Source organism: Cupressus sempervirens, chromosome 1 (assembly GCF_028749045.1).
Source record: "Cupressus sempervirens isolate cs-2001-9-10 chromosome 1, ASM2874904v1, whole genome shotgun sequence".
NCBI lineage: Eukaryota > Viridiplantae > Streptophyta > Pinopsida > Cupressales > Cupressaceae > Cupressus > Cupressus sempervirens.
The window spans coordinates 658174172-658201579 of record NC_143118.1 but is presented as its reverse complement, the minus strand read 5'-3'; the positions used below and the strand labels follow the sequence as shown (position 1 = coordinate 658201579).

The 27408-nt window shown below is 34.0% G+C and overlaps 1 protein-coding gene and 1 pseudogene across 1 annotated transcript in view; both read right to left on the bottom strand.

The window, feature by feature from the left end:
* Positions 1-983: 983 nt before the first annotated feature.
* On the bottom strand, positions 984-14070 carry LOC149579616 (uncharacterized; annotated as a pseudogene).
* Positions 14071-14243: 173 nt separating this feature from the next.
* Positions 14244-27408, bottom strand: part of LOC149579615 (NADP-dependent malic enzyme 4, chloroplastic-like) — a 44360-nt gene continuing 31195 nt past the window's right edge. Inside the window, exons 2-11 of the mRNA XM_089802329.1 lie at positions 21889-22024; positions 21165-21279; positions 20569-20615; positions 20395-20447; positions 16617-16716; positions 16400-16507; positions 16148-16225; positions 15711-15785; positions 14658-14748; positions 14244-14560 (exon numbers count right to left, since the gene is read on the bottom strand). Of these exons, the coding sequence (XP_089658455.1) occupies positions 14421-14560; positions 14658-14748; positions 15711-15785; positions 16148-16225; positions 16400-16507; positions 16617-16716; positions 20395-20447; positions 20569-20615; positions 21165-21279; positions 21889-22024 (943 nt within the window). The 3' untranslated portion in view covers positions 14244-14420. The remainder of the gene's footprint in view (positions 14561-14657; positions 14749-15710; positions 15786-16147; positions 16226-16399; positions 16508-16616; positions 16717-20394; positions 20448-20568; positions 20616-21164; positions 21280-21888; positions 22025-27408) is intronic.

Sequence of the window (27408 nt, the reverse complement as noted above, 5' to 3'; positions counted from 1 at the left end):
ATTATTGGTGGATGAATATGAGGGAGGAGTGAAAATTAGGGCTACAATTTTTGACATGGGGTAAATAATCTGCTAAGAGATTGGACAAGAGGAAATCTCATTCCTTAAAATTATCAGTGATCCTTGTAGAGAATGGCAACAAGGTAATTTGCATATTTGCCAAATGATTTATTGCTTTATTAGACTCCCAATTCCAGTGAAGAGAATCAATTTCTTCAAAACATTTACCCACAAGACAAGCCTTAGACATGATACCATGTAACTTCCAATCGTATAGCCTAACTATGTTTCCATCTTTAGAACCTCTAACACCACCCGTAGCTTCCCTTCATTGTTGGATCTAGTCCCAAGGAAGAAAGAACTACCTTTGGCATACTGCATTTAGCACAATAAAACAAAAGCTCCATCCAAAAAAACAAAGGTTTTGCTGCATCAAAATTCAACTTCTATAACTCTCCAAAGATAGCCTCCAGGATGTCCCTAATCATTTAATTCAATGTTTGAATACCTAATCATTTAATTCAACATTTGAATACCTCATTCATGGGTATATTAAAACAATTAAAGTAAATTGAATGACAGTGAGAGATTCGTGATTGTCTGAGATGAAAGAGTTAACAAAATCCTCCAATACTGGAAGGTAATGAAAATGAAATAAAAGCTCCATTTGTCAAAGAAGCCACTAGGGTTTTACTTAAACAAGAAATTACAAAAAAAAAATGTACAATAATTTTAAAAAGGGAATGAAGCTAGTTGTAGTAAATCAACTCTGGATAGGTATGTGCTTAAACCTTATAGTATGTTTTGCTACTTATACAGAAGAGCTATCAATTTTATTGTAATAGAATTATTCATGGTCATGACTCATGAGAGATGGGTTCTTCTGGATTACTCATGAAATGTGGATCAACGAAGATTTGACTCAAACTAGATAATTGACTCCTTGTAAATCATCACATAATTTGATACACTGAAAACACCACTCATTGGAAACTATTAATTCTTATCAATAACAATGCAACACCATTATTTAACAAAACTTTGAGGCAAGATTTTACATGAATGAGTCTAATGATCAGGAAAGGTATGCTTAAACATCAAATTTAATGTCATATGATGAAGACCTCTGACTTGTAGATTGTAACAAACACTTCAGGAACAGTTCCAACAAATGAGCCAATTATGTATGGACTATACTTGACATTTGTAGCAACACTAGCATAGTTAAAAATAATGTAAGGAAATGGTGAGATTCTCAAAAGAGCAATAGCTTAGAACTGATGGAACTAGTTTCCTTCTCTTGCTAGCCTGATCAGTGCAGATTTTTGAGGCCACCTTTCAAGCCATTTTTATGTTAGAAAAGAGATATTGACCATTATAAGATATCTTACAAATGCAATCAGCTGAATTTTATCAACATGGAACCACAAGATGATGGGCATAAATTTACATGCATTTAGCTACAAAAGGCAGACCCAATGAAGTAAGGCAAGGACATGTCAATACAGATTCCTACTATTATTATCAGGAATCAAATGCTGTATCCAAATGTCATTCCAACTAGCCACATTGAAGGTGCAGAAGGTAGCAGAAAAATAGGAAACAAACTCCTTGACCCAATAAGCACAAATACAAGTGCTTTCACACTAAAAGTTGCTGCTTCCCAATCCAAGATTGGTATAATCACCTACCACAAGGCACAACATAAGACTTTTATGAGAAGAAGTTTTCTTTTTTAGAGAAAAGAAAGGCAACATCCATGTAATTTGTCTTACAACACTAATGCAAGAACAAAATTAATTCCAGTCTGGCTAGTCACAAACAAATGATCATAAACTCTAGAAAAAGATGTGGAGCATTCTAAACTACATATATCTTGCTCCTCCATCTACTTCTCCAACACTTTCAAATATATGCAAACCACCTAGAAAATGATAGTGACTCACAATCATTTACAACCAAATAGGCAGAACAACTACAAGCATACATGTATGTGTATTCACATTAACACACATAGAGAAATGTGAATGCTTCCCTCCCTCCGGCTTATTCTCATATTATTTTTCATATAAAACTAAATTATGTCAAGAAAAATCATCAATTGCATTGGATAAGTCAAAAAACTATCATAATACGTACTCGAAAAATAATGCCATCTCAATTAAGCTAGATGGTATACCAAATTTATCAATGATGAAAAGAAATTGAAAAATCAATTTTATAGATCTCCAAAGAAAATCACAAGGAGTTAAAACATTTCAAAACCTAGTCAATTAGAATTGGCATTCCCCATATGATGAAAGCAGCTACAAGTGCCAACAGAGAAAAGCTTAATAAAACCATCTTAATCCACCAGCATATGCAATACTTCTCTGATTTTTTCAGAACTTGCAACCTCCCAAATTCTTGGGGCTCTGGTTCATCTATAAAACCTAATCTAACATAATCAATTTTTTCCTGACATGTCACCTACCTGACATTCCGAATGATTTCCCTCATTGATTCAATGAAAGCAATGGACAACTTCTTGTTCTTGTCTTTATTATGAACAGGCCAATCCAGTTATGTGTATCTGTACACATAGATCACAAAAGGAAAGGTTAATGAGAATGATTTATATGACCATAATTGTATGTAAAAAAGCTCAGTTTAACTTATTTCAATAGATCAAAATGTTATAAAAATAGCACATCATGATCCTACAAGAGAATTTAGAATAATTACACTCAAAGTGAATGCCTGCTGCTGTACATATTGACTTTTCTAGTTACCACTGTATGTCACCAGTCTGACAGCCTCCAAGAAGTTCATGTGTGGAATGATGGGGTCTTGATCTGGATATTTTGACCCAAAAAGCCAAAATATTCAAGTTAATACAATTCAAAGATCTTTGCCACCTTATCACAACTTGCAATTAACAACTTGCTAAAAGAAAAGTTAGGCCAAATGGAATGTTCATATCAAGAAAAACCACAGGAATCTAAAAGACATTGTGAATTTTTTAATCAAGTAATGTTTCTCACTTGTAAGAAAACCTCAAAAACACAAAAGTCGATAATATGAAAAGTTCTCCACAATTGCACATTAAATAAATAGCAGCAGATGTGCAAAATAATAAAAAGGAAACTCGACACCAACTTGTATCGAGAATAACTGGCGACAAGTTTAACAACTCATTTTAGTTGTTGAAACTTGACATACATTATTGCCTGCTTTATAGATTTTATCCTATGTTCCCCGAGGACGCGTACTTGGCCTAAAACCCCCCGTTTTGGGGACGGGGGGATGGATATGGGACGTCCCCCAGCCATCACCAAATTCTCTTTTTTTGTAGGGGATGTCCCCGAAACTTGGGGATGTGGGGGGGACAAAAGGGGGACAACCAGTCGTCCTTGGTATGAAAAGGGGACGTCTAGCCATCCCTCGATCGTACCGGGTATGGTCGACCGTCCCCCTTTTTTGCAAGCTCAAAACATTTTTAAAAAAATATTTGTTGTGTCTTTTTTGGTTGGCTAGTGGGCCCCACTCCTCCAAAAACCCTAAAATGTATATAACTCAACATATTTAAATTGTTTTAACCATTCTTTGGTTTTCATTTTATGTTGCAGTCGGCTGAAGTTTTCATTTTGCAAGTAGAGGAGGTAATAGTTTTGCTTCCAAGAGCTTGACCAAAGGTTTGATCTTCTATTTTGTCCACCAAGTAAGTATAAAACTCTTTGTGCTTTCATCTATCATTTTTTTAATAAATTTGTTGCTTGCAAAGTCTTTTTAAAATTTTTTTTTTTATTGTTTCAACTCATATATCTATTCAATTGCATATTTAAACACAATGAGTAGTAGTGGGAGCACAAGTAGTAGTAGTGAAGAAAAAAATGTAGAGGTTGATGTTGTTAGTAGTGACACTAGGCAAAAACCCAATCCTAAAGCTGATTTGTTTAAATGCCCTTCCGACATTATGAAAAATTTTGTAAAGGGTCATTTCAATAGGAAAAAACCTCTTCTCCAATATCTCACACCTAGGCCAAAAAATAAAAAGAATTCGGGAGGGACTAGGGTGTGGGATTGTCATGTTTGTCTTGATGATTTTAGGGGCAACTATACAAGAGTGAAGTCACATTTTTTAAGTGTTACATGCCAAGGAGTCAAATCTTGTCCTAACCTAACCGATGAACAAAAATTAGAATGTCAAAGATTGAACTTAGAGGCTGAAATGGAGGGGCAAAATTTGATAGTGACATCACCATCCATTCCCTCACAATCATCTAGGCATATTTCATCCGCCATTGGTACTAGTGGCAGCCCAAGTGGGTCTAGAGGGAAGAGAAAGATAAGTAGTAGTGAGAAGGGCTCGGTGGAAAGTATGTTTAATGCACAGGCAAAGGAGAAGTGTGAGGCATCCATTGGTAGATTCTTTGTTGCTAATGGTATCCCATATAATGCAACCCGTTCCACTTATTATAAACAAATGGTGAAAGATATTATGAGCATGAATTCCTCATTTGTTCCCTCCGGTGAGCATAAGCTACGAACCACTATCCTAGATGAAGAGTACTCAAAGGTTGCTTTATTATTTGAGGATATGAGATGCACTTGGGTTAGGACAGGCTGCTTTATTGTGATGGATGGGTAGACCGATGTAGACATCGACCACTCATCAATATCATTGTCACATCCCCTGCTGGCTCTTATTTTTTGAGAGCCATAGATTGCTCAGGAAAGAAGAAGGATGCAAATTTTCAGTTCACCATTTTGCGAGATGCCATAGAGGAGATTGGGCCCTCTAATGTTGTACAGGTTATCACAGATTCTGCACTTGTGTGCAAATCAGCAGGTTTCATGATAGAGGGTGCTTATAGGCACATATTTTGGACCCCTTCTTGTGTTCATTCCTTGAACAATGCATTGAAGGACATAGGGAAGATTGAATGGGTGAAGCAAGCGGTGCTAGAAGCTAGAGAAGTACAAATGTTTATTTGCAACCACCACACTTCACTTGCTCTATTCAGGTCCTTCTCTAAGAAGGAGTTCCTCAAACCAGCTAAGACAAGGTATGTCAATTCTAATTATAGTTTACTTTTAGTTTGTTTTAACTTTAAGTTATTTAAAAAAATTATTTATAAGTTTATTTACATGTGATGCTTTTTGTTTTAAATTTTAATCATTAATGTTTAAGTTTAAATTTTAAATTTTTAATTGTTGCTATAGGTATTGCACATATTTCATCTTGATGGAGAGGATGATTGAGGTGTATGAGGCCCTTCAATTGATGGTGGTGAATCCAGAGTTGGGACGATGGTCTCATTCTAAGCCCACTGAAGGAAAAGCTATAAGGCAAAGGATCCTTGATGAGAGTTGGTGGTCCACAATGAAGTAAGTTGTTGGTTTTTAAATTTACTATTAGTCTTTTGCTTGCTGATTTTCCTACTAATAATCTAAAAATTCTTAAAATTCTAATTCTGATTTTTTTTTTTTGGCATTTTGATCTTGCAGATACATTTTGTCTGTCATAGCACCTATTGTTGATGTCATTAGATATGTTGATACTGATGCTCCTAGTTTAGGAGAGATCTATGAGACTATTGACAGCATGTTGGGTAAGATGAAGAGAATTGTTGCGGCAAAAGATCCTACATTGGGCTTTTATGAGGAGCATATTAGGCCTATTATGACGCGGAGGTGGAACATAATGAATACCCCACTTCATATGGCATCATTTGCTCTAAATCCCAAATGGTATGCATAGTTAGGTGGAAGGGGCCTCCCATTTGATGATCTTGAGGTTCTGGATGGCTTCACAAAAGCAATTGATAAGATGTATTCAGCTCAAGATGCCTCTACTCTTCATGCACAGTTCCTTGACTTCACCAACCTTCGTGGCCCAAACTTGGGTAAGCCACAAGTAAGGTTGGATAGAGTTGTTTTGGCATAGAGGGATCCTATTGGATGGTGGACTTGGCATGGGAGAGATACACTTGAGTTAAAGATACTTGCCGGTCGCCTCCTTTCACAGGTTGTTAGTTCTTCAGCTGCAGAGAGGAACTAGTCCACATATTCATATATCCACTCTATCAAGAGGAATAGACTTACCTCTAAAAGAGCGGAGAAGCTAGTGACAGTGCATCATGCTCTTCGACTTGCCGATCGCCAGACTCCAAAGTATAGGTAGACACCAGCTTTGCGATGGGATGTCGAGCCTAAGGATGTGGCCTAGATAGATGAGGATGACATAGCACCAGGACTAGTTGGGGTTCCATTACATGAGACTATGCTTCCTGTAGAGGATGACAGTGAGGAGGATTCTGATTTTGATGCCACGGATTAGTAGAGGTAGAATAGGAGCAGCAGTCTGCTTCATTTTCTATGTTTTGCTTTTTATGTTGAACATGAACATGATTATGATACATTGATTATATGATACTTATTACTTTATGGCAGCCTATAGCTTTGGGCATATTTTGATTTTGATTTTCAGATTTATGATTTATCATGCTTATGATTATGAGTCTTATGATATTGACAATGGTTAATAACTTAATGTTCATTGTTCAGTGTTCTCTGATATTGTATTGATATGCATTTTGAGAATTGGATACTAAAATACTAAATAGTAAAATACTAAAATTAGATATTATTTCATAGATGGCATTCAAATATTGTATGTTAGGGTTCTATAATATTTAAATGACATGCTTTGTGCTTAGTTTCATATGAATGACATGTATATTTACAAATTTCAATGTATATACTATATTTTTAAATTTTCCTATATATATAGCTGTCCCCGTCCCCCCCCGTCCCCAAGATCGCCAAAAAAATTTGCCGTCTCGAAAACCCGTCCCACCGTCCCCTTACCGAAAACTTGGAGGAACATAGATTTTATCTCAATGTGTTTCGATAATCTAAAAATCCATCTTACATTTAAACTAAGCTGAAATTTCAAATAATAGTAAATATAATGTGGCTCTCTCAGAAATGATATTGCTGAGAGGCCTTAGAGAACACAAAAAGTGTTTCTACACCATGAAACTAACTTCAGGGTTGGATACACAAAACACAACACAACTATTTGTCCAAAACAATACATTTCAAATGCCTTAGAAAATTTTAAAGGTGTCTTTGCAACATGAAAGTTGAAAATAATTTACTTAGGTTGGATACCTTAGATAAAATCTCTACAAATTCCTTCATATGATTTTAAATTGGCTTTGGTGTCATCATGTGAAGTTAGGAATTTAACCTGAATCTGTCTTCAATAAACATGAAAGATATAAATCCTGGTATATAGCAATTCCTCAACTGATTTGTATAAATAGAAATTAAAATCTTGTGTGCTGTGATTAATCTCAAGAACATCAAACCTAGAGTCCCTCTTGTGGATGCACATTCTGTAACGCCCCGCTCGGGAACCCAAGAGAAATAAACCTAATATGTTACAATGCTTACTGAACTATTTTTTTAAAAAAATTTTAAACAACATCAAGATAACATTAATGCGGAAGCAATATGAACATACACAACAAATTCACATTTGCAATTACAGATATAGTTTCAATTCCTCAAAGGTTCCTTTACGTTGAGTCACATTTAATAATTTTAAATTAATTAGTTTAAGTTTCAAGTACAATGTCACATGATCATAAAGAAACAATAGATACATAAATCGCATAAGAAAATGCATAAGTATAAACAATACAATAAAAGTACATCCAATCAATAACATCCACTGCACATGTCGCAGGGTATGTGAAAATAGATATTGTACAACAGAATACATGATAACATATATACATCATCTGAAAAGAAGTCTCTGAGATAAGAAATAAGAATGATAAAGGTACATCTTCTGCAACGAACATCCAACAGCTAGCAATGTGAAGGGGAACCCAAATGGTAAGAAGGCACTACCTCCCGACCGCGTGGTTACCTAGTTAGGCTTCCACTCCCACCGTGCAGGGAAGATAATGAACGATCCACATACGGCTAATCAAACATAAAACATTCCTAGGCAAGGTACCCCTAAAAGCCAAAACTACCTCAAAGGTAACACATGCTACTCAAGAAGATAAAATAATCCAAAAGTAAGAACACTCAAACCAATACCGACACCACATAACCAAACATCATACACCAACCAAGTATAAACCAAATACCAAGATCATAAGATAAAGTCAACGAAAGATAATCATCTCAAGTCAAAAGCCACATGTCAAAAGTACAACATTCATGAATCACCAATCATCATCAATGAAAGTAAATATCCACAATAAACACATCCAACAATAAGTACACCACCAGAGATACACAAATCTACAGAGGAGACTCAGGCTACATACTAGGGAGTGTCATCACATGGCTGCTTGAGTTACCCTGGACTGATCTCTTAAGAGACCTCGGACCCTCAAGTGTTGAGTTACCCTGGACTAGTTACTATGAACCCCGGACCCTCAACATCACTCATATGGAAAACTAGAAAGCCCTCTCAAGAAGACGAGGCACTCTTCTCATTCCCATCCTTAGTCTATACAAGCACTCAAGGCATGGGTAGATCAAAATATCTAACTTATCTTTTTAGTGTGTTTCCCCCCCATAAATTTTAATTACTAGATTATCACTTATTACATAACTTGCATTAGGTTACCCTGGTACTGACCACTTTGGGTCCCGGACCCCTATGCAAGCCACTCCCAAGTCACGTACCTAGACAACCTCTCCTAAGCACATAAAAACATAGTTGTGTCCCATACCACAACACCCATAAAGATCAAACTCGGTTCTTTAACAGGCAACCCGAAAGCAATTTGGTTCTCCAAACCCAAGTACACATAAATGTTCCATAGAGTAAACCTCATAAATATAACTTCAATTTGAATCACAAGACACATCATAACATCCAACCACAAAATGGTATCAAAGAAATTTCATAAAACCTCTGGTGTACGCTCTAGACTGGTCGACATCTAATCAACACCAAAATCCCAAAGCATAGACAGTATAAGCAAAACAATACAGTTTTTATAGTTTGAGTTACAAGTAAAGTTTCAGTTTTGTTTTCAATGTACGTTTTCAAGTATACAAGATTCTCAGTATCGCCCTTATAACTTAACCCAATCATTTATTCGAATAAAGTATAGAATTACCCCTAATTGATTTAAATCAAATTTTAGTAATAATTTAGCATAACTATTTACCAATATTATTAAAGCAATATCTATTGATCTTTGAGTAAAATAATTGTGATTTTATTAAAAATCAACGTCTTTAATTAATAATAAAATCAGTTCACTTCTTCTTAAATAATTTTTATTATTTAACAATCTCAAATAAAATAGTAATTATATTACTATCATTAATTAAATTATTAAATGTTAATAAGATTTATCAATAAAATTATTAACAAATAATAATTTAAATTTAACAAAATCTATACTTCACAATTTAAATTTAATAATTTATATAAAAAAAAATATGATTTAAATTTAATGATTTAAAAATTATTTAATAAATTAAAATTAATATAATATAAATTTAATAATTTAAGATTTTAATTTAATTAAAATTTAATAATAATAACATTATAATTAAAAAACAAAATTTTAAAAAAATAAGCGCTTAATAATAAAGTCGTTGGCTTATATAGCCATGCGGTCAACCTTAAAAAGGTTGCCGCAGGCTTTTATAAAGCGACCCGTGCGGCGGTTTTAACAACGCTGCCCCCAAACGCATGCAAATTGCGATTAGTACAGCCGCCGCCAAAACAATAAAGGTGAATGGTGGGGGTTGGGGTGAAACCCCTCCCCACGTATATATATGCTCCATTTTAATTATTTATTTATAAATTTATATGTTTAATAAGATTAAATTTAGTTTTCAAAACTTTATTAATTATTGTTAGGAATTTTTAAACCAATCCTCTCAAATAAATATATATTATTTAAAATTTTATTTTTAATAAAATTTTAACCAAAAATATCTCTCTTTCTTATACTTTATTTTATTTTTATTTTTATTTTTTAATTTTTTTTTCAATTAAATTTAATTCAAACAACCCCTCTGTAAAACGTATTATTATAATAATTATTTAATATTATTTGCAAATATAGTCTGATAGAAGAAATTCTATCAACCATTCGAATTTTCAATTCTAAGATTTCCATTTCCAAAACAAACCCTTTCCAAATTTAAATTTCTTAATTCCATTTTGATCCAAAGCACATATCTTGATTTAACACTAATTCCTTTCAATTGTAGAACGAGGTTATCTAAATAGTTTTTCAAACCCGATTCCTAGAAGAAATCAAATAGCAAAAGATTCAGAAGAAAGGCAACAAGATTCATTCAATAAAATTTGAGAAGGCAATTTTCAACAAGCACGAAGAAGACAGAGGTCCGAAAGTGTTTCTAGAATGGTTCACAAACCCTACCTTGATATGATGCTAACAATATGGTGAAACCCTTGCTAATTCGAAGCCTTCCAAGCTTCCAAAGATTTCTTTGTTCCCCTTTCCAAAAGTGTGTTCCCTGAAACCTGTGTGTGAAAAACTTGTGTCTGAAAAACTCTCCCTTGAAAAATGAACTCTCAAATTTTGATAAGGAGTTCTCTTCCTACAATTGGGCACTAATTGTGCGTTTACCCGAGAGGTCTCTTGATCCCTTTCGTTAACTCTAAAGTCAACCTTTATTTATCTTATCTTTCATATTTTCATGCACGTTAAATGGATTATTAAATCTCTTTATTTAATTAATTCATTCATGCACAATTAATTTCTTTTTAAAATATTCTTTTATTATTCCTTCATGCACTTTAAGTGAATTGTTAAATTACTTTATTTAACTTTCCACTTTACTTTACTTTAATAAATTTATAACTTATAAATCTCATGCGCACTTAATGCGATTAAATATCTTTATTAATTTCACATGTTTAATCTTTTCAATTAATTTCTTTTATTTTCAACTCATGCATAAATCATGCGAATTATAATCTTTATGATAATTAAATATCTTTTCACTTTTAATTTCATTTTTTTAGAAACTTAATTGATAAAATATTTATTAACTTAAATAACAATAATATTTAGCATTTATTTAAAAATGCACTTTAAATATATTATTATTAAATTAAATAAATATAATCACATTCTAAATTTAAACTTTATTTAACTTTTTAATATATTTAGAACGTTTAATTTGATAAATATTTATTAACTTAAATAACAATAATATTTAGCATTTATTTAAAAATGAACTCTAAATATATTATTATTAAATAAAATAAATATTATCATGTTCTAAATTTAATCTTAAAACTTTTATCTTCAATTTAATTCTTTATATTTAATTAATTTCTCAATTAATTAAATATAATTAAATATTCATAATATCATAATAATTTTCCATTAAATTAAATTATTAATTTCATCTATTAATTAGACTTAATTAATAGAAATTCATCAAAGACTCACAAAACAACATACGCACAAAATACTCACGGGTTTAAAAAGGGTAGACAGTCTGTTACGAGTCCTCCTTGCAAGACAAGTATTATAGGCTTAAGGCTAGGATTGGACCTGATCATTATCTTCCCATTCTCACCATTTGAGTATTTGTAATAGGGCATGCTCATCCTGGCAATTCAGGGAAGTCGATGCCCGGTACCTGCATCCTGCGTAAAAGACGAGCATGTACATTTATATAATATATCTAAACTAAACAGACAATGGCGGGGAGTGGTTCATCGTATAGATCTCGACTAGCAGGTGACTACGACTCCCTCCCTTAACCACATCAAACACGTCAGACAGAAAGATAAAATAAACACGCACACCATACACATGCAAGTATGAGGTAAGTATAAAAATCACAAATCTAAGATCAAATGCGTACATATAATAATGCATCTCTATCAATACAACATTATCATCATTAAAGACATCATGGTAACATTTTTATAAAAGAAACCACTTTTACTAACTAGGATCATCATTAACGTCATGTGAAATGAAATCAACTAAACAATTATAACCGATATATTTGTAATCAAAGTCATGAAATAATATCATAGTATTGTAAATCCAATATCTCTAAACTAATCAATGCACAAAATCAGCCTAAAGAATTTGACAATGATAACAGAAATGCGAACTAGGGGCAGGCACTACACATTCGTCATCAAATAAGTGTATCAAAGACTTGCAAATCAGATAGTGATCTTAAGATATCTGTTATTCTAAGAGCATTATTGATAGTATTGAAATTGACATAATAGAGATAATTGTTTATATAAATTTATCTCCATTATCTGAAGTCGTCCAGATATAAGGTTTATGTAGCTGAGTTGATGGTATTGAGGGTATGAGTTGAGGGTGCAGAACTTGGGTAGGGACCAGTAGTATTTGTAGTTCCTGAGCTATTAGCTGGACCAGACGATGACCTAGGCTGCTTTCGTTTTCTTCCATTCTGACCTTTAGAGCCAGCCTTTCACAATCGCAAAAAATCAAAAATAAGATTTCTCAACTTGAAGGTTTCCAGCTCAGGTGCATGGGCTTTACATTTTCAGATTTCTCTAAGAACAACTTGTTATGTTTCATAGGTCCTATAACTCTACTGGAGGTTGATTTTGCTAAAAACCTATCAGTTGCATCAAAGGACAATCATATATTTTTAATGTTTTTCATACTTGAAACCTGCCGCTATGGGCATTTTATTATAATCCTTATATAATGTGTATGCATATTAACAATGAAAGCATATAAATCTTATAAATTTGTCAGTCAAATCTCATGTGAAATCGCAATTTAAGCCCAAAATTATGCATTAAGCTTCTATACTGTCTATGATGAATGCTTTATCAACATTTTTGAATACTTGAAATTTCTCTATATTCTTCAAAAACTCTAATTTTAACACTCTTCCTCTGCCATCTTCAAAAACTTGGCCAAAAACTTAAAAGTATCCTTCACGTACATTATAAATATTTGAAATTTCTCTATACTCTTCAAAAATTCCCCTAATTTTAGTTCATCCTCTGGCATCTCCAAAAACTTGGCCAGAAACATAGAAGTACCCTTTACGTACTGCCATCTCCATCCCCAAAATGTGTGGGGCATAGCCAGGGCACTAAGAAACATAGAAGCATACTGTCAATAGAAGATTTCAAAAGAGACCTGGAATGAAACCGTAGGGGACAATTTCATAATTCTGATCATGTTGTGCATCTCCTAAGAAATTCTTATCGGGTGGGCACAATATCCAAAGCATTATGCTTTTACCAACCACAAAATCAAGGTTGGAATTGAGAAAGGCCACAACAACCCTGAATCCTAAAGCCACTATACCTGGATAACTTTCAAATTTATCTGCTACAGCCTACCACCATACCCTCATAGTTATAAACCATTGAGGATAGCTGGAGTAGAATTTTTTACAGTCTTGTTGTATATTTCTTGATATGCATACACATACACAGAAAGAAAAGAACAAATCTAAGTTAGCAGGAAACAGAAGAGGATTTGCATACAGGCATTGGAAATGGAGTAATCCCCAGAAACAAATAATCATTTGTTTTTTTAGTATTAAAGGAATGCAGCCCCCAGAAATGTCTAGGAGACGTTGATATTTTTCCAGACATTTTCAGGACAACCTGCCATGGCAAGCGAATAGAAAATATCTCCCATAATATCCATATCCAGTCCTATACCATTAACATACCACCATTGAAGCATTGCGGCATTAAAAATTAATTTAAAAAGCGCTGTGCTATTTACAGGGCTACAGTTTTATAAAATCTATAGAGACAGAGAAACTTGGACAAAAATAAAACAGAATTAAAAAATCTTGGGATTTAACTGGCATCCATGATTGATGGTATGTAATGCAAAACAACCAACACCCCTGTTATTCATGAAACAAACTAGAGAAAAAGACGAGGACTGTAAGATGTCTAGGAAACACTGGCATTTTCCAGACATTTTTAGGACAACCTGACATGACAAGCCAATGGAAAATATTCTCACATAATATCCATATTCAGACCTGTACCATAAACATACCAGTACTGAAGCATAGCCGCATTAATAAATAATTTACAAAGCACTGTACAATCTACAGGGCTCCAGTTGCATAAAAACTTTAGAGACATAAACTTCGATGGAAATAAAACAGAATAAACAAAACTTGGGATTTCACCAGCATGTATTTAATGCAACACAATCAACACCCTTGTTATTCCTGAAACAAACTAGAGAAAAAGACAAGAACTGGAAGCTGATGTAAAATAAATATGATAAGTCATGGTCGTAACATAAAGCTATTTTGTTGCTTCTGCTTTCTTTTCCTTTCAATTGCTATCAATGCAGCTGGCTTTCATATATCCATTCAAGATGTCCATTAACTCTATTTTAACTCTTACCTTCCTAATAACTTTAGGGCTTACCTAGCGCATAGGACTTTGCAGCAACTTCTGCAGCAATGCGAGCTGATATTTTTCTGATATTTCGAAATGGTGGATAGATGAGACCCTGCTCTAGATGCTCTTTAGTAACCTGTTGAGCTAAAGCCTGAGCTGTTATACAATAAAATGCCAAGGTTGATGTCATTTGTACTCAGCATAGTGCAAATGTTTTCATGCATAGAATTTATATAAAACTATAAAAACTTACAAGCTGCCAATAGCATATCATTATGGACATGAATTGTTCCTGACATGACCAAGCCTAAACCCAATCCAGGGAATATGTATGCATTATTAGCCTGCAAATAATTAAATAACAAATATTAAGTTTAGAAGCTTCTAGAGGCATACTGACACTTACGATGAACGTGGGAGTTATCTATAGGGAAGCTTATAGAGTGGAATTAATATAAATATAAATCCTCTCCATAGATAGTAACAATGCTACAAAATCTTGCCCTTTTTGCCATCAACCTGAAATTTTGAAACATATCCTTTGGAGCTGTCCTAGAGTTAAAAAGAAATGGAATGTTATATTTCAGCATTTTTCTGCTATTTTTTATTATATTTTAAAATGGAAGGAGGCAATCTTCGGGATTGGTTTTCATAAGAACATAGTTGCAGATTCTATGCGGCAATGCATTTTGTTACATATATGGAAAAGTAGATGTCGAGCACTTTTTACTGATCATTGTTTGCATCAGGAAATAGATATTCTAGTGTTTTACTCAGACATGTTGTTTGAACTAGTTTATCTATGTTCGCAGCTGAAGATTAAGCGTAAAGATGGAGCACGATATCAGAGACAGCTGGATGAAATTAAATATCAGTTTTTGCAGCTACAGGAAGGTGAAATAAAATGTTCCAAGCAGCTTCAGCAATTTCTTAGTTTCAGAGTTTAATTGCTCCTTTATTTGTCTCAGTGAGCCGCTGTTCTAAGCCTTGTGGCTGGTTATGTTGCATGGTTATTTGTCTTAGTGAGCTGCTGTTCTAAGCCTTGTGGCTGGTGTAAGTTATGATGGTTCAGCATGTTTTGTCTTAGAGTTTCATAACTATGGCTATTTATTGTAATTCTTTCAGCTTTCTTCAATAAAAAAAAAACCAATGCCACAAAAACATAAAATTGGAATAGAGCTTTCCCTAATAAAATACTTGAAAAGAGGTTACAAATGCTTCATCAATACATAGTGATAATACAATATAGATTAACTAGGTTTTGCTAGCTTTCACAGGAATATCAAGTAGAAGTGGTAAAAGAGACCTGGCCAGGAGTAAAGGTCTTTCCACCATAAGTAACAGGATCAAAAGGACTCCCGCTGGCAAATATCGCACGGCCCTGTGGAAATATAATAATGAATCAAGAGTACTATAAGTTGTTCTTGTGAAAGTCGTATTTAACCAGGGTCCTATATCATATCACTAATTCGAGCGGCAAAGATAATTGAGATGTTTTGTTTCTCTCTATTTGGTGCCTCCTTATGCTTTCATAAATAGCACCTTATTCAACTTCTAAGAATCAAATTATTCCATTCATTTACATCTGAAGTTGACGAGAAACTACTGCAATTGTTTGTGTATTAAAAATGAATATATTCCCATCATTGGTAGTACTGAGATATCAAAAATTGAACTTTGCAATAAAATGACAAAAACTCAGCAATTTCCTTATAGCAATTTATGTCAAGTGAATGAGTTTACCTTACTCCATGTATACACTTCTTCTGCAGTGCATTCAGACTGAGAAGTTGGATTTGAAAGAGCTAAAATAAATGGTTTCTGCAAGAAATCAACAAATATTATTTAAAAACTAAATATAAACCCCTCTGTGATGATTACCTATACTTGCTTGGTAGCCTAAGTAAGTGAATAAAAACTAAAATAAAATTGATCGTATACACTTCGACATCTTTACCTTTGTTATAAAAAAATGGAGCTACAATGAAAAATTACCTCATTATAAGAGGAAAAAGTCTCAATGACTTCTTTGGTGAAAGTTTTTCCAACTCCTGATGTTCCAATCAAAACTGTAGATTGTCTGAGAAACCTACCACAATCAACCTAAATACATCATGGAATCATAATAAGCTATTTTTAGCGCTCCAAGAGGGTATGTAAAAATGTGTTAAAAAATTTTATTAATGCTCAATAAAGAAAAATCAAGTTCTACCTCCACAGCATCCAGCAATTTGTTACAGTATTCATGCTCATGTGCCCAAGGCTTTTTGAAGTGTTGAAGGGACTCCATTCTAGACTTCACAATGAGCCCCCATAATTCCAATAAGACTGTAAAATCAGTGATTCACTTCTAATGATTCTTTTATGTTGGCAGATATTTAACCATTCAACACAAGAAGTGATAGAGGGCCACACCACTCTAACAACTCACAACCAAGAATGCAACAATATAGAGACAAAAAAAATGCTTCACAAATAATTTTATTATACTTGAAAAATCCTTACAACACCCACAAGATGATATGACTTCTTCAACATAAGAGAAATCCTAAATAAGAGTCTTCACACCAAGAGCTTCACCAATAACTTCTACTTGAAGAGCTACACCTTTAGAGTTTTCACACCTTGAAGTCTTCACGCCTTCTAGCTTCTACTTCTCAAACTTGATTAGAAATGCTCATATGCCTTGCTTAAATAGGCACTTACCACCCCATGCATGGCTTATCCACAACCTTCTAGAATTCCTCCTACACAGTATTCACAACCTTCTAAAACTTCCATAACCTTCTAGAATTACAACTAAGCACCACCATGTGGCCCAATTAGAAAATTACATTTCCTTTATGGATCACAACAAATATTAAATGCAAGATTTAAGAAACTTTCCACAAGCTTCTAAGATGCCACCTACACACCTCGATTAATGTAATGACAACTATTTTTTTTAATTTATTTTTTCTTTTTATGCCACCTATGCACCTCGAAAATAAAAATCCTCTTTTCCTTTCTTTTATCTTTTTTATTTTTTATTATTTCTCCTCTAATTTTCGTCACTTTCTCTCTCCTCCAGATTTTTTTTTAAAAAAAAAAAAAAAATTAATTTTAAATTTTAAATTTTACATTCAACATGTCTCCCCTTTATTTTGGATGCAAGATGCTCTGCATCAGACTCCCCAGGTCCGAAAAGATGTTCTAATAGCTGGAAGAACATCTTTCGGGATTCAATACATAAATCCCAAATTGGTTCTTCACATATATGTCCTCCAAATCTTCAACTTGCACACTCTTTCCCTTGTTTTTCTTCTTCTCCTTTACATCCACCACAGGTGTTCTATAGGTTTGCTTCCCATGCTGATTTTCAATCTTCTCAAAATCTGCCAACTCAACTCGACTGCCAACACTCAGGTTTCTCCTACCGAACACTTCATTCTGCAAAGGAATTAAAGAAAACTTCCTACCACCTTTCTCAATAATAAACACATTCCTAACACAATCATGTATAGCCCTGCAATCATACTGCCAAGGTCTACCAAGTAACACATGACAACTGTTCATATCCACAATATCGCACAATACTTGATCCTTATACTGCCCAATCTGAAAATCAACAAGACATTGCTCTCTCACTTTCAAATTATGCTCACCTTGCAACCAGCCAATTCTATAAGGACAAGGATGTCTCAATCTCTTCAAACCAAGTTTTTGAACCATCTCCTCAGCAACAAGGTTATCAGTACTACCACTATCTATAATCACCTTGCAAACTTTCCCACCAGACTTACAACAAGTTTTGAACAAACTAGTCCTCTGACAAGAATCCAATGTCTTCTTACCCATTAGTACTCGCCGAGCCAACAAACTTTCTCCTTCCTCAGGCTGATTTTCCTGGACTTCAACCTCATTCACAATAGTAGCTATCCTACCAATAGAACATTCAAAAGATCTATGCCCTTCTTGACCGCACTTGAAACAATTACCTCTGAATACACCTCCACCTGTCCTTTTTCTTTGTTCAATAGGTTTTGGTTCACCTTCTTCTTTTGGTTTAGCTTGTACCGAACTATCTTGCTTCTCCTTCCCTCGGGAACTACCTTGATTCTTCCTCTTTAGCTTCTCCTCTGCTCTCAAAGCATACTGATAAGCATCTTCAACTGTGGAAATATTCAGCATACTAACCTCATCTTGAATATTGAATCTCAAACCATTGATATACCGTGCTACCTTCTCCTTTGACAGTTCTCTATGCCCAGACCGAATAGTCAACTTGTAGAACTCCTCAGTGTAATCCTTCACAGTCATATCCTTTTGTTTCAGATTCTGCAACCTCTTAAACAATTCAAGTTCATAATCAGCCGGAATGAACTTTGCCTTTAACTTAGTCACCATCAATTTCCATCTAGTGATCTTCATTTCACCTTCCTCTTCTCTGTCTCTTTGCAGTTCCTTCCACCAAAGAGCAGCATGTCCCTTCAACTTAGTTTGTGCCAACCTTACTCTCAATGGATCTTCAATACCCTCAAGCTCAAAGTAGTCCTCTAATTCACCAATCCAATCAATTAGGTCTTCAGGATTCAAAGTACCTGAAAAATTAGAAACCTCCATCTTATGCTTCAACTTCAACTAAGATCCAGGTCGAGCAAACTGACTAGCCCTAATTCCAATAGGTCTCTCCTCATGATCACTTCTATCCTCACTAGTACCTTCAAAGTCTTCAGCAACTTCATCATATCTGTCTTCAGTACCCACATGCCTAGGTACACCACCCAAAGCACTCACAATTTCAGCAATCATGTCACTCTTTATCAATGCAATCTCTGATTTGACCTTTGCTCTTATCTTCTCTAAGATTCTTTCTTCCATCGCTTCACTAAGGTCATCATTTTCCTTGGGGTCCAATCTTCTTGGAGGCATCTTCCAAAAATTTAGCAAACCCTAAACAAATCCACCAATCTAAAAGATCAATCAGCCACAAGATCAACCTTCTTTGCAAATCCTGGTGTAAACTGCCTCACGTTCGGCGATCTGTCCACACACTCAGGAACTCCCGCTCTGATACCACTTGATAGAGGGCCACACCACTCTAACAACTCACAACCAAGAATGCAACAATATAGAGACCAAAAAAAATGCTTCACAAATAATTTTACTATACTTGAAAAATCCTTACAACACCCACAAGATGATATGACTTCTTCAACATAAGAGAAATCCTAAATAAGAGTCTTCACACCAAGAGCTTCACCAATAACTTCTACTTGAAGAGCTACACCTTTAGAGTTTTCACACCTTGAAGTCTTCACGTCTTCTAGCTTCTACTTCTCAAACTTGATTAGAAATGCTCATATGCCTTGCTTAAATAGGCACTTACCACCCCATGCATGGCTTATCCACAACCTTCTAGAATTCCTCCTACACAATATCCACAACCTTCTAAAACTTCCATAACCTTCTAGAATTACAACTAAGCACCACCATGTGGCCCAATTAGAAAATTACATTTCCTTTATGGATCACAACAAATATTAAATGCAAGATTTAAGAAACTTTCCACAAGCTTCTAAGATGCCACCTACACACCTCGATTAATGTAATGACAACTATTTTTTTTTCTTTTTTTTTTCTTTTTATGCCACCTATGCACCTCGAAAATAAAAATCCTCTTTTCCTTTCTTTTATCTTTTTTATTTTTTATTATTTCTCCTCTAATTTTCGTCACTTTCTCTCTCCTCCAGATTTTTTTTTTTTTTTTTTTTTTTTTAAATTAATTTTAAATTTTAAATTTTACATTCAACATGTCTCCCCTTTATTTTGGATGCAAGATGCTCCTGCATCAAGAAGACAATTTAATTGACTCTTCAAATTGATAGTTTGATATGATATCTAAAGAACTTGTGCAGTAAACTAATTAAGATCATAGACCATTTTTTTTTTTTTGTGCATGCATCCAAAGGCATTTGGAAGGAGGGTATGAGAATAGGCTGAGAGAGACCTTAGAGTCCACCAGCCATATCTTCTTGCGAGCTTCATTCAATGAGATTTTTTCCTGAAATGAAGCAATTATATGTCAAACCCATAGATACAACAGAAAGCGGTTACCCCAACACCAATATGATGGCAAAATGCCATATGAATAAAATTTATTAAATGCAGCTATCCTGCAATACCTCTTTGGCTATTGCCAGTGCAATAAGCTCTGCAATACCTGTCCCTGCTTACACATTTTCGCAGTGATTTAGTTTCAAAAGAGACCAGAAAAGAATGCAATTTAGTTACAGAAATAAAAAAATCGTAAGCTCGAGTGAAATATCTTAAATTCCAAACAAGAAAATAGCAATGATATGTAAGCCAAAAAAATACTATGATATATCAGAGGACCAATTGTTTTACTTGCAAGCAAATGCAACTTCATCATAAGATTTTATTCCTCAAATAGATAGCATAGAGAAACTTAGCATAATGAAATACAAAGTTTGCACTTTTCACACAGTCCCTAGACCATAATAACCATGTTGAGAAGTCAATTAAAACAACTTTCCATGCACATTAATCTTCTAGTCTGATACATTGGGATAGTCTTTCACAGTAGTATGATGGGGCCAGTTTAGCATTTGATTGAGAATTACAACATCTTTTCATTTAAAAGTGTCTGACAAATAGGCAATCTTTCACTACCCCAGCACAGTGTCTATAGGTCCTTCATCCATTGAATATTTTTAAAATTTGGTAATGAATTTAATGTATTGACACAGATATTGTTTACCGTGTCTTCTCCTTACCTCTCCAGCTCCAAGGAACAGGAACTTATGATCAGACAACCTCCCACCAGTCAGTTTCAATGATACGACAAGACCTGAAAGAACCACTGCAGCTGTCCCCTGCAAAATGCAAACAACATTGTTGCTATAAGAGGGGTTAATTAGGTCTAAAAAACTAACCTGCTATGTTTTACGTAACAATATTATCAAATCTCCAGATTATTAAACATTCTCATCATAATGTTCTGGAGTTATGCAAATTATAGGTAAAATAAAACAAATATTCTTTGGGAAATTTGGGTATGAGTGCAGGTATAGGGATGGGGAACCATTTAAAAAATAAAAATAAAATTAGCTGGTTCTTCCAATTTTCCTACAAATTATCCCCAAAAACCTTCATTTTCTCTTTTTTTTTGAGAAGAAACTGCACTCTTTTGTGCATGAAAGGTTCTTGGTGGAGCATAGGATGCTTGTTAAAATAGGTATTTGGCTATTTTTATTTTCTTTTGAATCTGTCGTTTAACTTTTAAGTGTACCTGCATGTTTTATTGGGATATGTCTCCTGACAGTTAAGAGGCATTCCAGTGACATATCTAAAAAGATCCAAAAATGTCATATTCACTTGACACAAAGTTTACTTAATCATCATAAAACAAACATGAAATAAGAAAAAGCAGGCAAATCATTCTCGCATTTTGACAATTAGAACATAGAGCACTCTGGACATACCTGGATATCATCATTAAAGACAAGGTGAGTTGAAGAATACTTCTCCATCAAGGTAAATGCATTGTGATTAGCAAAGTCTTCAAACTGGCACAAGGGCACACTTTTCTTCAGCTTCCTTAGACTTTCCTCACTAAATCTATAAATAGCATAATAGAATTGATGTTCTGATGTTGTCACAAAATGTAGAATTGATGTTCTGATGTTGTCACAAAATGTACTAACATATACTCTGCATACATTAATTAATACCAAAGCTTCCATACAATAAGAGAAAAAGGCTTCATCTCCACAAGCGTCATGGTGATGTCCTAGATCACCACGAAGAATTTTTGTAGATCTTCCTTCCAAGTAGCAGCTAAGTATGTATCATTTTGACATTAATACATTGATAAAAGTGGCCTTTAGCTTGTTTATAACTCTACTAAAAAACGTGTCCATCTCATAGAACCATCCCTATCCAAACCATCCAAATTAGTTTTAAATTAGCCAACAATTATACACTATAGAAAAGTGGTATTGATAAAAACAACTTTTTCAGGGTATTGACTTGTAAATACTTGAATATTTCTAATAACCTATGCTAATCAATTTTTTTAAAAAAAAATTGCAATGATAAAATGTTAAGATTGAGGTTGGCGAGCATGGCTTTATTGTTCTTCATGTAGACAATAATTGGATCAAGGACAATGGTCAAACTTCTGACTTCTATTTTAGCCTTAAAGAAAAAGATATTAAAGCAGTAAAGGTAATTCTCTTGATGGTGAATGCCTTAAATATTGGCCATTTATTGTTTCTTATGAAATCTTGACAATCAATATGGTATTCATAAAGTACTGTCAACATATGTAGATAATGTGCAAACTTAAAGTTTCCATTTACTTCTCTTTGTAAGATTTTCAAAGAGATTAAAGCTCACAATCAGTTATTACTTTTGAGTCAATATGAATTGTTCTCTCATTCCTAAGCAGGTACTGAGAGATGGAAAAGGTACTACCAAACAGGTATTGGATGCGATTGTAGAAACAAAGAGTGATTGGGAGAGGTCAATAATGCATAGGTGAGTATACTAGCTATCAATAATAGAGAAGGAGAAAATGCTAACTTTCTTCTTTAAAATGTTGGTAGTATTTTACTATATTTTAAATATTTATGTAAATGATTGTTCCTCTGTCTTGTAATTCTATAACTGTCAATGGTATCTTTGAATTATAGATGGTGTTAAAGTCGAATTCTCTTTTTGGGTTTTCTAATTTTGTTTGCATTGATAGACTAGTCAATTTGTACATATAAATCCAAACAAATTTCAGCAACTCTTATACTCCTTATTACATCAATAGGAAATAAATGATATCACAAAAGAATAACATTTAATTCTTCACTAAACTTGATTCAACACATTAGCTCTGCATTAAATATAACACCTCTTGCATCTAATAGAAGGATTTCAAAAAAATAACATAAGCATGTTAAATATGTCGGTTGTGGGCTTATTTTGGAATCTATTTTCAATTACTCCATGGAATGTTCCACCAAATAGCCACCACATTTTACTCTGTGCTCATCTCTTCACATAAGCATTTGGCCAAATACTTGGCCATCTCACTATTCACCTCTACAACCAGCATTTGAACCTATGCACTACCTATTAATTGGTAAGCATAACCAATTTTCATCACATTGCGACCTACTTTAGTGGAGATTGTACACAGAGAATTTTATCAAGTATTTTGCATTCTGTCTGATTGTTCTGTCATTTTAAACTTTTTACTCACATATGAACTTATTTTTTCCTATTTAATTGATATCTCTTTGAGACTAATTATGAATAGTACTATGCGTTGTCTCTATGTTACCTCATTGAAATTAGTTCGAAGAAGACAAGTTCCTATGCATCAAATTGATTATGCTAATTGCGGCCCTATGTCTAGTAGTGTGGCGGTGTTTGCATCTCAACAAGTCTTTGCTTGGGCAATCCAAGCTACACTTCTACATAGCGTATGTTTTAAGCTTTCACACAATTTTGCTGCATTATTGACTTATAACATTTGACTTCAAATTTCAAACCCCCTTCTATGTTGCAATAATTGTGCCTTGTACATGCATCATCTCTTCTCTACAAAAAATAATAAAATTATTCGTTCCTATCTTCACCTATGCATTTGGTCATAAGATTCATACCAAACTGCGTGCCCTGCAGCTATGCTTTATTCAAAAGTTTGAGAAATTATCATGACAATGTTGCTCCATGCACAACAATACTTGAATTTCATTTTAGATTGGAATTTAATGTTGATGAAGATGTGTTTATCTTTGTTATTAAAGTCCACTTGTGGTCATTTCCTTTGGCCAACCAAGCCAAATATTAGAGATTTCCATGTGCCATTCTATGCCACAGTTCCATCTGCACATATGCAATTACAAGAGAATTTCAATAGTTCAAAGCCAAGTGAGGGACATAAATAATTGTTTCTTGAGATGAAGCACTGAGATAGAAACACTTAGATTTGGAGCATTCAAAATCATGCTTTAGTTATGCCCACTTAATTTTAAGCATTCAAAATTGGAGACTTAAGCTATGGGTAAGTGCACCAAGTTGTGGTGCCAAAAGGGGGGTATAAGTGGACACCTTTTTCTTGAAATCACCAATTTTTGGATTTCAACAAAAATTTGAAAATAGTTACGCTCAAAATTTTAAGATATGACAAAAACAAAAGTCATAGTCTAATTTTTTTTCAAAATGGTTTAGTTTTAGGTCCTCAAAAAAGGGGGCCACAAAAAGTGGTACTGTTTATTTCAGAAAAACATAACATAGTACAAAGTGTGGCCCCCCTAAAATTTTAACTTTTTTTTTTAAATCTTTAATTGCTTTAGTCAAAAGTTACCTAACACTATGTAGTTTATCCTAGATTTTTTGGGTAATTTTTTAATGTGTATTTTTCTTTTAATGAATTTTTTAGTCAGACCCATCCCAAAAATGTGAAATATCTATGTGCTCCCCCTAGAAATGATTGAAAACTAGTCTAAAATCAAAACTTCTTTTTTTCAAAGTGTGTAGAATGGAGTCTAGTTTCTAAAAAACTAAGTTTTTGCAAAATTCGATGAATGAGCTAAAATCTATAGCCCAATTAGTACATGTTGGTTTTTGACAAAAAATGGACATACATTCAAAATAAATTATAGATGAAAGGCTTGAAATAGTTCAAATAAAAAAAAAATTATATGGTTGTGTAGCTAACACAGAGACCTACAATGTCATGTAACCTGATTTTATCGATGCTCAACCACGAGGAAGCTGGAAGGAGAGCACATAAGAAAAATCAATCATTTTTTGTATGTTTTCAGCAAAACACGTCTTAAACCAGTTTATAGACTCCAAAGCTTTGGGTTGGATCCCCAAGGCAAAGCCAAACATTAGGCTTGGTAGAATGTAAAGCTTTAAATAGCCCGTGTGCCCTATAGTGCATGCGTGCTATAGTGCGCACGTGCTATTTAAACCCTTTTAAATTTACTTTTAAATAGAGCATATGCGCTTTGTAATTTTTTTTTTTGAAAAGTGCATACGCGCTTTAATGCATACGCACTATAGTGCATACACGCTATGGCTTGGCACACCCAAGCCATAGTGTGTGTGCACTATAGTGCGTACGCACTATAACACGTACACGCTTTGCAAAACTAGAATAAGAAAAAAAGGTGTCATCTTTTTGGCACCACAACTTGGTGCACTTACCTCTATACAAGAAAACAACAATATGTCCAATTATACTATTTCTAAAACTAATGTGACTAAAACTAATATTTAGTCAACCTCAGAATTCTATACTTTCAAAGGTCTCCCTTAGTCTTACCAAATCATCCTTTTTATGATCCCCATAACCCTTACTGAGTTGTCCTCAAATATCTAAGTCTATTGTGCTATTGCACCCTATTTCTAATATTTAATCTAAGAAAGAACACTACCTTTCCAATATACAAATATCTATATATATAAGTAGGGAAAAATCTAAAGGAGGAGGAAGGGGGAATTGGACAATGGTCAATTGAGAGAATGAAATTCCAGCACCAATCACAATTGCAAATCATCAGTTCAAAAGCAGTCAATAACATCACTACAAAGCTCTATGATTAGCAGCAATGGATTCATGACTATAAATACATCATAGGGGTAGAAACTAGATGTTTAATAGAAGAGACATCAAAAAGTCTTCAAAGAATCAAGTGAGTAGGAATCGAGGTCAAATAGTATACAACAACCCACGTAGAAGTTGGTAGATTTGGCAGCTATGATTACACATATATTTGGTGACTGTGATACACTATACAAAAGAGACTTCTTCAGTAGTGTACGATGTTCAGAGCTGAACAAATCCAATACTTCAGTACACACTATAAATCTACAATGCCACATATTACATATGTAATCTTAATCTATGGGTCATGGTCATTTAATATTTAGCGCTAAAGATCAGAGACTATAAGTCATGATGAGAAAAGGTATGAACTATCAAACAAAAACAACCGATATAATAGAAATTACTATTAAGGAATTGGAAAAGATAACAAAAATATATATCTTACAAGGAAGATATTGCAGATATCAAAGAATGCAAAAGATAGTATACTTATCACAGAGAAGACATACATTTTGTCAAAAAAAAAAAAAAGATTTAGGATTTATGGAAATCAGTGATCTAAACATTCTAGTTAGCATCAATCATAAACTTGGACAAACACTCTGTTAAACACAATCCAAGTCATTCGAGGGAAAAGAGTCACCAGTTAATCATAGCTTTAAATCTGCACCATAGGAGGGATTCATCTCATCTTTGCATCATTACAAAAACCACAAAAAGACTTACCTCAAAAAGCTCCCACGACGATGCAGGCAAAACCTCCTCGGACCAGTGCAAAATATAGGTTATCCCTATTTCATTTCACCTAAGCAAGCCAGAGTGCTTGGGCCAAACCTTTGCTATTGTATGTACCATTAACCTTTCCCTTGAGAAGGGAATGAACACGAAATTTTTCATCTTTAATATCTGCATTTCAATAGCTTTGAGGTTTTAGGTAAACAATGGTGGATGATGAGCACTTTGAAATCTGCATTTTGTGTTCTACTCCGTATTATTGCATTTTCAAAGATGAGGAGACACAGGAGAAGTGAAGGCATGCACCAACTGATTCTTCATAAGTTGGGCACTATCTAATTGAAGGGTGGGCTAGCAATGGAGGGAAGGAAACATAGCATGTCTCAACCAAAGCTTTATTGATCTTGGACTAACACAACTTTTTTTTTTTTTTAATGAACTCAAGTTGTTCGAATTTTCAACCAAATCAGGTATAAAACCATAATTTGGTCAAAATTTTGACCAATGCAGGTATAAAAACAAAACAAATGATGAAATCATAGGTTTATATGGCCTTTGGTCAAAAATTTAGGTAGAAAATTTGAAGGAAATATACTCGAGTCAAAATTTTTGTACATCTGAGCTACAGTGCTTAGCACCAGATTTGAACCTC